The sequence below is a fragment of the Gekko japonicus genome, unplaced genomic scaffold (genome assembly GCF_001447785.1).
Source record: "Gekko japonicus isolate JY-2015 unplaced genomic scaffold, Gekko_japonicus_V1.1 scaffold1921, whole genome shotgun sequence".
Lineage (NCBI taxonomy): Eukaryota > Metazoa > Chordata > Lepidosauria > Squamata > Gekkonidae > Gekko > Gekko japonicus.
Window position 1 is genome coordinate 83,917 of NW_015167593.1, and position 11,679 is coordinate 95,595.

The 11,679-nt window shown below is 46.3% G+C and overlaps 1 protein-coding gene across 1 annotated transcript in view; it reads right to left on the minus strand.

The window, feature by feature from the left end:
* The window catches only part of PSKH1 (protein serine kinase H1), a 31,281-nt gene extending 19,903 nt beyond the window's left edge, over positions 1-11,378 (minus strand). Inside the window, exon 1 of the mRNA XM_015413957.1 lies at positions 10,384-11,378. Within this exon, the coding sequence (XP_015269443.1) occupies positions 10,384-11,331 (948 nt within the window). The 5' untranslated portion in view covers positions 11,332-11,378. The remainder of the gene's footprint in view (positions 1-10,383) is intronic.
* Between the last annotated feature and the right edge of the window lie 301 nt (positions 11,379-11,679).

An 11,679-nucleotide genomic window follows, 5' to 3' on the forward strand; every position in this document is an offset into this window, starting at 1 on the left:
ATTGTCCGAATTTAGAATTTGTTAGCCCTTGTGCTGTTAAAACTTGTTAGCCTATGTGCTTTACGGATGTTGGATAAGATTGATATCACAGCTAAACACAATAAGACAACCAGAGAACTGAATTTGGTTGAAAAAGAGTTGTCTCGAAACGAACAACCACTCGAGATGTTCGTATCGCTCACCTTCCGTATTTGACGTCCTGTGTTCTGAAAACATAGAAATTATAAACATCATCAAGCGTCAATTCTGTACTAGTTATTATTGTCTATTCATTGTGATTTGTGAACTCACAGCAATTTTTCATCATTATTATTGTACTGCTGTGAGGATAAAACAGAGGAGAGGAGAATGATGCCCAGCCACTTTGGGTCCCCACTGGCGAGAAAGGCAGGATACCAAATAAAGTGCATAAATAAATAATTGCAGGTTGAAAATCCAGATATTTTACCAGATTGATGCTTCAGTCAGCTCTTGCTTGTTTAAGCTGATTCAGTGGAGTCACAGAATACGAAAACACCACATTTGGGAACTATGCAAATGCAACAGTTCTTCAGAGAAAACAGTTTGGATGAACACAGACTGCACTCTCTCTTCCCAGATAACTCTGCATGTCTCCACTCCTTACCAACTCAAGCTAATGCCGACCGGTGAACAATTATGCACAATATCATGTTCCAGACATCTGTACCAAGACCCTTAGAGGCGCACTGTGCGTCAAGGGGTTCTATCATCTGGAGGTGGCATTCATCAGAGAATAAAAGCTGGCGTGAGTCACAAAAGCAGAGGGAATGGAGAGGGTGACGTTGGTGGATCACTGTCTCAGGCAAGCCGACAAGCATCAATGACAGTGGGTTTCAGGCGCCATCAAGACAAATGATGACGCCTCCTCTCTTGAAAACAGGAGCGGAAAACTTTAGGAAGCAGACTTGCAGTCGGCTTCTTTTATTTCCTGCTGGTCCACGCGCTCCCTCTGTTCTAGACAGCTCTCTCAGGGCTCCTTCAAGTGTTATTTTTCATGCCTTGAAACACATCTTGACTCTTAAGGCAGAACTGGAGATGGCAGCGCCAGAGCATGGATGGAGACAGCGGGACAAACCGACAGAAGATGGAACAGGGATTTAGGACTGGAAGCAGATCACGGGAAAGGCCAGAGACAGTTCAATGCCCAAACAGGGTACCAAACTGGCATAGGGCACCCGCGTAGGAGGTGAAGAAGTGACTGCTGTGGCTTATGCCTTTTATTGTCTCCCACCAGATCCACAAAACTACTGCCAGCATACAGGGAGACTTAGCATGACAGCATCGTTCCCCCTCCAGGTCTCATGACATAGAAGTGCGGGGGGGGGGGAGGCTTGCAAACTACCTCTACTGACTTGCTATCCGAAATTTGCAACTTGGTCAGACTCTTTAAGGCTTATTTCTAATTGATCCTCTTGCTGTTCTGTACACTTGAAAGATTCACAATCTGGACCCTTTCCAGTCTGGTTTCAGGCCAGGCTACGGGACACGGATGTCTCTGGTGGCTTTAGCTGATGACCTCCGCCTAATGTAGACAAAGGCCATGCTTCTTTGTTGCTCCTCCTGGATCTGTCTTGCAGCCTCTGATACAGTAGACCATATCATCCTATTGAGGTGTTTGGGGGGCAGAAGTAGATAATCAGGACTGGTTGGATGTGCCTTGGACGGGTTTAAATCATTCCACATGGATCAGACTTCAAAGGGTTGCCATTGGAGACCAGCTACCTTCAGGATAGGGGTTGTACTGTGGGGCTACACTGGGCACAATCTTATCCCCCATGCTATTGTACTGCTATGTAAAGCCTTTAGGAAAAATAATTTGTAGCTCTAGAACTGGATGCCGTCAATAGGCAGATCACACCTAGCTCCCTCTCCCTCTCCCCCCTCCAAATCCCCTGGTAGTTCAGGTCTTGAGCCACTGCCTGACTGCTGTGAACAAATGAGTGAAAGCAAACGAATTGGAACTGAAGCCAGACAAGACAGAAGTGATGCTAGTTGGGAAGGTGGAGATCTTGGAGGCCACTGTGCTCCTCAATGCCTATGGGGACCCTTGCTGATTCCGTTATGAAACCCAGAGGTTTTATCAGATCCAGCAATGCTGCTGTAAAAGCAAGTTAATGCAGCTGCAAAAAAAAAAAAGGCTTTCTTCCGACTCAGTCTAGCCCACATGATGGCCCCCTACCTTGACACAGCTAATCCAGCCACCTGGATCCACGCCACGGTAACACTGAGACTAAACTACTGTAATGCACTCTGCAGACTCCAGTTGGTGCAGCTTGGTTACTATCAGAAGCTAGACAAAGCATGCATATTACTCCCATTCTGCAGTCACTTCACTGGCTGCCCATCAATTACCCGGCTCAGTTCATGGTATTGGCTATCACATACAAAGCCGTTCATGGCCTTGGTCCCTCACGTCCACCTCTCGCCACATGCCCTGCCGTGACAACTTGGTTCATCTGAGCAGAGCCTTCTGCACGTGCTGCCAGTATTCTGATATTTTGTAATGTACTATTTTAAATACTGTGTTTTAATTCTGTATTATTTATGTTTTTATTTTGTATTGTTGAGTTTGTTGTCGGAAGACGCCCTGAGCCTGCTTTGCGGGGAGGGCGGGGTATAAATTTGACTATAAATAAATAAAATGGGCAAAATCAACAACTGCCTGTACATATGCGCTCACTGTTGCGCCCCTCCCCCTTATGGAATGGTTTACCTGAGGAGGGTAGGAAGGCTCCCGCTCTCCTTGCTTCTCACAAACTATGCAGAACTGAATGATTCAGGAGGGCTTTTTTACACAGGTAATAAGGCTGTATGGTAACAAATCGGTTTAGAAAGGTGGTTTGGTAAAGGGGCAGGGAGCTGCGGTGGCTCAAGTGGTTAAGACACTGAACTGCAGGCTGTGGAAGGTCAGTAGTTCAGCAGTCCAAGACCTGAGTGTGCCGCATGACGGAGTGAGCTCCCGTCTCTAGTTCCAGCTCCTGCCAACCTAGCGGTTCGAAAGCAAGAAATTGCAAGTAGATAAATAGGTACCACTTCAGTGGGAAGGTAACAGCGTTCCGTGCGCCTTGGTGTTTAGTCATGCTGGCCACCTGACCACGGAAATGTCTTCGGACAGCGCTGGCTCTTCGGCTTTGAAACGGAGATGAGCACCGCAACCTTAGAGTCTGACTCGACTGGCTTTCGAGCAAGGGAACCTTTACCTTTACTTTAGGGACTGTGAATTGTCTGTTGCTGTAGATATGCTCCTCCTCCTACTGTGTAATTTCTCCATTGCTTCATGTGTCGTGCTTACGGTTTTCTTCAGCTCTTTTCAGATTTCTCCACTCCAAACCCCATTGCACTATTTATGAGATGTCTCATCCTGCTGAGCATATCGACTTAACGCTGAGTCTCAGTGAGAAAGGCAGACTACAAGCGATGTAAATAACCAATATTAAAAATATAAAAATATAAACAAAAACATATATAACAAACATGTTGCTAAAATACTTTTTGTTCAAACCCTTATTAAGGTTTAACAGATTTTATTCGCACTTTAAACAGGGTGCAAATCATTTAAAAAGGGGGGTGGTGGTTCCCAGCCCTGACCCGGATAGCCCAGGCAAGCTATCATCACATCTCGGAAGCTACGCAGGGCTGACCCTGGCAAGTACTTGGATGGGAGGCCTCCAAGAAATACCAGGACTGAGATGCAGAGGCAGGCAATAGTAAGCCACCCCTCCGAAACGTCCAAGCCCCACTAGAGGTTGCCAGAAGTCAACCATGACTTACACACACACAAAATACTCACCCGGGGGGGGGGGATCTCTTTAACAACCTAAAACTTATAGTTCTTAAAAAATTCTACACTGCTGTTTGGAAGATCAGATAAGCTCCCCTGCTCTTAGTCTTGTCTTTGCCCTTTCTCATGCCCCTCTTGAAGCGTCCACCTAATGAATACAGACCCTCCCACTTAGAAGATCTGCTGAATTGCAAATGAAACTGGTAATAGCCGTTATGGGACACTGGTTGAGTAATAAAGCAGTGAGAAGTCAGCCAAAGGCTTAGGGAGTCTAGGAGGCTTCCAAGCTCTTGTGGCATTCCGTCCAGGAACAGACAGAATTCTTTGAATTCCCTGATTATTCCTGGAAATAGCCTTTTCTTCTCTCCTCCAGTGTAATGAGAGACATCAGCCAAATACCTGCCCTTTCAGGCTACAGCTGCAGTCAGGTGGCATAATAAGCCGGAGTTTTTAAACCACAGTTTGATCAAGCTTTGATTAGAGTAATGATGTCTGAAGGGAGGTTCCACTGTGGCTCTCACCCTTGACTTGTGCCTGGCACAATAACTGTGGCTAGTATTGACCTGTAAGTCCAGAACGGGTCAGTGGCACTCCCCTTCTTTGTCACCTGCATACAGAGGTGGTGGCACAGGCTTCCAGAAAATCGAGGCTAACTATGGTGTTTTCTTGGAACAGCCCCTCCCTCTGCTTCTCCCCAGTCTTCCCTCCCAGCGAGTGATGACTCAGCTAACAGGACTCCAACCTCAACTGAGTGGAAATTTAATTTAAACCATAGCACAACAGAAGATCTTGCTTAATCACATGCTTTCATTCACTTTGCCTACATACAAAACAGGAATCGCTCCACAAGACCCACTGTTATAGTCCAAAGCTCTCCACAGTCCACCTACCACCATACTTCCTTTTCCCAATGTGAAAGTTTTTAAGAGAGAAAAAAAGTTTTGGATTTCTGTCTAGTCCAATGCTCCCTCTAAGCTGTGGGATCTTGTGAGCAAAAATTCCAATCTGTGAGCTACGGGCATGAAAGCTGTGAGCGAGCGATTGGGCTGCTGCAGAAACTAGTTTGCTCTGGAGCCATCCGTCCTGAGCTAAGACAGAAATGTGTGAGCCGGAGGCTAAAAAACTGTGAGCTAGCTCACACTAACTTAGCTTAGAGGGAACACTGGTCTCGTCGCTTCACTGAAAGGGGACAGGACATGATCCTCAGACTGAAAACAGCGGGCTTGTCTTGCCCTAAGTTTCTCCTCCTCCCTCTCCTGTTCACTGAGCCAACCACCATTCAGCTCAGTAGAGCAAGTGCAAAGAGGCTTCATCAGCAAGCTGGGAATGCAAAGAAGCTTGGGATAACCTGGTGTTAGACCAAACTGAGGCTTTTCAGTACACCTGGTGAATTAAGCAGGGTTTGTGCAAAAACTATGGATTTAAACAAACCGCTTTATTATGACATCCAAAAACAGCGTACAAAATGAAGGAAATCGTTATTGTTGGGACACTTTAAAAACTAAGCTGTACACACTAAATGAAGGCTAAAGAGTGGAGGAAGAACAAAAAGTACTGTTTCATAAAACCTAATCCAAATTCTGCAAACGTGTTTCCATCCAAGAGAGGCAATCCCAGGAGAGGGCTCTGTCAAGACCTGATCAGAGAATCATCGGTTCACCTGCAGCCATCCTGTAGGCAAGAGCCTCAAAGGGGCTTTTGATCCAGCAAGGAAAGTACACTGCAACATACGCTGTTGTAAAATCTCACGGGCAGCAGCTAACTTGCGTCATGCAAGAATCTAATAAAGAATATGTTCCCCCTGCCTTGCCTCCCACCCACCCCCCGCCAAAGCCCAGATCTCCGCTGCTAATGCGACAGACATCGTGGAGTCCCATCAAGGAAGGAACAGAAGGAGAAATGCAGGCTGACTTGTGAAGTGGTCCCCGTTTCCTTGAGGAGAAATGAGTTGACACCTAACTAATGCAGTTGCCATTGGAGAGACCTGCCTGAGAGCTTACAGCTTGGGGTTCTATTCCGGGAGGAGTAGGCCTGTTTCAAGAGGCTATTAGGCGATCGATGGGCAAGATAGACCATAATAGCTCATTCAGGTCCTGCTGACCTCAACCGTTCTAATTAGCATTCTTTGGCTTCTGCGTGGCATAGAGCTGAGGGGCGACATGTAAACTTTAAGACAGCCCGGAGAAGTAATTTGGCAAGTGCTTCTGATGACGTTAGCTCCCTGGGTACGGGTTACGCTACTCATCAAAGACTGATCAGTGCAACCTATCCATCAAGAACTAATTGGGTCCCTCCCCACCATTCCCTGCAGCTCTTTCTTTGCTTCATCAGTATTCTGCTAAATAAGATGAAGGGCTAGTTTTACTTTGGGAAAAAGAATCCCACAGGTTAAACAGCAGCAAGCTTCTCTGTTTCTGGGGACTCCAGAAGGAAAAAGTGTTGAAAGTGCTGTGGAGGGGTATATCTCTGTTGTGTGTAGAGATGTGCAGGCCTGGAGGGGCGGAATCAAAGTCCCCCCATCCATCCCTGAGGACTTTTTTTGCTAAATTTATTTGCAGTGGGGGGGGGGGGAAGTCAGAGATTTTAGGACACTCTGAGAAAAAGGTCTAGAGAATATTGTCTCATTTGGAATGAGTAGAATTATTTGATAGACAAGGATTTACACATTAACATGTGCGCAAGACTGGATGTAAGACAACTGATAGCCTTCAAGAATTGCATAGTACAGACATACAGTATTTTCAATAACATGTTTATTGTTTAAATATGGCTAATTCTGTATAAATATGATACTACACTACTGAAGAGTCCGTTGATTTTAAGTTAACTTTCTTTTTTGTGTGTGGGTATTTGTGCATGTGTGTGTGTTTGCATGCCTGGAAGTCATGGTGACTTCTGGTGACTCCTAGTGGGATTTGGATGTTTCAGAGAGGTGGTTTGATAGCCTGCCCTGCGTCCCAAGCCCCGGTATTCCTTTGAGGTCTCCCCTCCAATTACTTGCCCTGCTTAGCTTCTGAGATCTGACGAGATCAGGCTTGCCTGAGCTACCCAGGTCAGGGCAATCTGAATTTAACTTTCAATTTGATTTCAATTTCACTTGACACCTAAGGAAGCTGTTAGTCCTGTAGTGGCTGTAGGAAGCTTTCTGTCCAAACAATACACAATGTCTTCTCTTTACTACAAAATTTGTGTTTTCTACTTTCAACTTTCCCTTTTTCCTACCTCTCAGATATTTGGCCTATGTGGGAGATCTTGGTTCAAACTCCTGCTTAGGACCGTATGACATATTACATTTTTAGGGCTGTTCTTAATATACAAATTTGACCAACACTAGCTTACAAACATGCACATCGTACAAGAACAGCCTTCTACTCATTGCTGCGGTTTGTTTTGTTGTACTCTCAATGGCAAACTTGAGCCTGATGCTGAATACCCTCAGAAATGGCCCTTGATGGTGTAGCTCACGGAGATGCCTATGGGCAAGTTGTTAAACCTCAAGGCTGTGGCAAGAATGAGGTAACCACTGTAATTGTATGAAGAAGGCTACCTACTAACCTTTCATGAAGAACGGGAAAGGAGAGCATTATAGGAAAAGTGGTTAACACTGGCTCTTAGCCACAAGCCTGAGCTTAGCAAGAAATTAAAGAATTATGAAAAACTTCCAAGACAAACTCTTGAATCTTTAAAAAAAAAAAAGAGGTGGAACACAGCAATCATATTGGTACTGTGCTATGACACAGCAGTGGATGTTTCTACACTCCCGTTCTACCAGAATTTATTTTGTATTCATTAGGCATAGGTCCATGGTCTACTCAAGGACCTGAAGAACACCGGGTGAAATCTGACAGGAGGACTGGTCTTACAGGAATACCTCTGGCAAAAAGAACTATTAGGTGTACCTGAAAGGAAGACTAGGGTTCCTTCCCCCCACACACACACACATGCCATGCAGAAAAGTAAGAGAATGACTTAAATTTACACACAAGTCAGTTACGTAAGAACATAAGACCATAAGAGACGCCAATATTGGATCAGGCCAAAGGCCCATCCCGTCCAACACTCTGTGTCACACAGTGGCCAGAAATACCAGTGCCATCAGGAGGTCCACCAGTGGGGCCAGGACATTAGAAGCCCTCCCACTGTTGACCCCCCCCCCAAGCACCAAGAAGACAGAGCATCATTTTTAAAACTGCATAACTTTTTTTAAGGGAACGTCTTCCTTTCAGGGTTGTCTTTCCTTCCAAGTTAAGTTCTGTGCAACACTGACCTACAGGGAATGTGAGAGGCATCACAGCTCTTTCACAGCCACATACTGTCTAGAGAACAGGAAATCTTTCTGAAAGAAAAGTAACTTGAGTTTCTAACGCATTCTTGTACCCTGATGCAGCACCGAGAACAATCCAAAGCACATGAAAAGAATCTACATCCATTAACTGAAATGCCATCACGCCTTCGCATTGCTAAAATGCCAGAAATATTAAAGCATCCTATTTATCTTCCAGACAGTTTACTGTCACTCTTCAGCCCCTGCTTCGGGAAATTGCTCTTAGTCATATATAAATACTGTGCTCCATTTCTGCTTGGATCGACCTTACAAAGCTGCAGTTAAGACCAACTTAGCTGAAACTTCCATTTCTGAATGTGATTCCTTGAAGAAAATGGGAAGTAGCCCCATCTCTATGCTTGGATGATGTTCCTTCTCTAACCACGTGGCAAAAGAACAGAACAGATCAAAAGAATAAAATGGCAGGGTGAAACCAGATATGTTGCTCCCCTGGATCTGGACTGCAAGGGCCAAGCTGCATGTAAGGCAGGAGATCTGTGATCTCCCAGGAGGTGGGCTGTGAGTGAGACCAGGGATGCACCACACAGTTACCATACCATACAGCTGGGTACCTGTACCAGGGCTATTTTGGGGCAGGAACGCACAGGAACGGAGTTCCGGCTGGCTCCCAAGTTGGCCACGCCCAGCAGGAACTCATTAGCATAATCGGCCACACCCAACAGCAGAAACTCATTAGGATTGGCTACATTGGGGGTTTGTGGCCTAACATGCAAAGGAGTTCCTGCTACAGAAAAGCCCTGGGTTTTGGCAACAAACAAGGTAAACAGAATAAGAAGCAAAAGGTGGGTGTGGCTGGATAACCATACTTCTGGTAACATGGGGGTGCGGACTAATGCGCTAATGAGCTGTGCTGTCAGGGTGTGGCCTAATATGCTAATGAGTTTCTGCTGTAGGGTGTGGCCCATTATGCTAATGAGTTCCTGCTGGGCTTTTTCTACAAAAAGAGCCCTGCCTGTAACAATTCCTTTCACAGGGCAGACAGCAACACAGGAGGTGGGTAGAGGGCACTTAAACCAGGGAACCAGTGTGGGAGGGGAGCTTCAACTCTCTCTTGCTCTCCGCACTGACTGGAGTCCAGACCATGCCTACTTCGCCACCACCGCCCTGTTCAAGGACGCATTTACCATTTAACAAACAAAGCACTTGGGACATCTCACCATGGATCCAAGAGCAGCAGCTGGAAGAGACAAGCCCATCCCTCCTCCCTGGCTCAGTACCAAGCAGACTCCGATAGTATGCTGCCTTTACAAAGAGCAGCTTATCCAAATACATAGATGGAGGAGGAGAGCAATGCAGGTTCTGAAAAGGCCTGGCCTCCGATGCTTCCACAGTACGAGAAGGAACAAAAGGGGAGGTCCCCGTTTAGAGCAGCTGCAAATCACCGCTTGCCTCCCACTGCTTCAAGCAAAACATCATGGGTTGTTTGTTTTTAAAGAAAGCACGGACATAGCTTTAGTTGCCGGGTACTCCCATCCCTGATTCCCATGTGTATCAAAAATCCTAAAGGCCAAGGAAGAGGTTTCTAGAAGTCCAGAGAAACCCCCAGTTTTCTGGGAAAAGTCCTGTTTTTTCTAAAGACACTACAGAGAGAGTTTTTTTTTCAGGAGGGTAGCCGTGTTGGTCTGCAGTAGAAGCGAAGAACTACGTTTAAGTCCACTGCCACCTCAAAGAACCACAAGATTTTCGGGGTATTAGCTTTCAAGAATTAAAGCTCTCTAGCAAAGAGAGTTTTGACTCTTGAAAGCTGATACCCTGAAGATCTTATTGGTCTCTAAGGAGCTACTGGACTCAAGTCTAGCTCTTCTCTTCTGTAGAGAGAGAGAGAGAGAGACAGAGAAAACACCAAGTAAGATCTCAGCTGCCATTTTGGGTTGCCTAAGCAACGCAAAACAACACTGAGACCCGCCAGCTCACATTGTGCTTTGGAAAACTGGACAACTGAATGACTCACCTGGCACACAACGCTTGGAAGAGAACACTCAAACCAGTTCGCAAATGCACAATTTAAGGGGAAGGTGGCAGTGGGGAAAGGAATGGGTATGTGTGTGAAATTTCCTTTGCAAGGCCTTATAGACCCATCTTGTATCTACATAAAATGGGTCTTGCTTTAAAGCACACTATATTATGTTAGAAGGTGCAGATCAGTTCAGGGGCCACAAAGTACAAGAGCAAATGGGTTTCAGACCACAATAAAATTCTCCTGCACAACAGGCACTCTGAGCTTTGACACACTCACCTCCCCTGAGTAACTGTACTTTCCTTTCAGGATCTGTCGGTACAAACGGGTCCGGTTGTCATCTTCGAAAGGCATAGTCCCACTTAGGAGGATGTAAGAGATCACGCCCAAGGCCCACATGTCTACCGAGTTGGTGTAAGGCTTTCTGACCAAGATTTCCGGAGCAATATACTCCGGCGTTCCACATGTGGTCTTCATTAGGCAGTCATCTCCCTTCTTCCGGGCGCTCGCCAGCCCAAAGTCCGTGATCATTATTTTAGAATCCATTCCTGGGTGATAGTACAGCAAGTTCTCTGGCTTTAAGTCCCTGTGTGTTATCCCCAATGTATGTAAATATTTAACCCCATCCAACACCATCTGCAGCACTCGGGTAGCATCTCTCTCTGTGAAGGAGCCTTTGGCAATGATCCGGTCAAACAGCTCCCCTCCAGTGGCCAGTTCCATCACCATGTAGACACGCTCCTGAGTCTCAAACACTTCAATGAGCTGGATGATGTTGGTGTGTCGCACACGACGCAACACGCACAGCTCGGACTCACACACTTCCCTCCCTTCCCGGTACTTGGTCTCTATCATCTTGATCGCGTACGGCTGCTTGGTGGCCTTGTGCTCCACCCGCACCACACGGCTGAAGCTGCCTCGGCCAATCAGGGCCTTGATGTCGTACTTGGCCGTCACCCTGGGGTCAAATTTGGCACGGTATTTGGCCACTCTGTTCTTGCGGGGCTCCGGTTGCTCCAGGCGTGTGGGAGAGCAGCCACTGGCGTAAGGGTTGGTGTGGCGGGGAGGAGAAGGGAAGCCGGACTTGATGGCGTCACCCCCATCATCCTTGATGAAGTGCTTATAGATGTCATTTTTGTAACCGCAGTATGGCTCAACCTTTTTAACGAGATCCAAGTGGACATCCTTGGGGGGCTCAGGAAGTACCTTGCTAGTCCCACAGCCCATCACTGAATGGTGTTAATTATCCATCAAGACGTTCTCCCGGGGCAACACCACAGCAACATGTCTGGAACAGCTGCAGACGTCACAACATCCTAAGGAACTAGGGGAGAAAAGAAAAAAAAGAGCAATAAGTGTACCATATTTATTCAAGCAAATATCCCCTGCAAGGCACTCCACCTGCTTCCTACCTTGCTTATATAAATCACTTGGAAGCGACCTCTGTTGTAATTAATCACTGCACAACTGTACCTTAATTTATTACATAACCAAAAAAAACCCCATCTTGCCAGCAAACATGCACATAGGATGGAGCAGGAATTAAATTGCTAGCTAATCCAGAGGTGAGAAGGA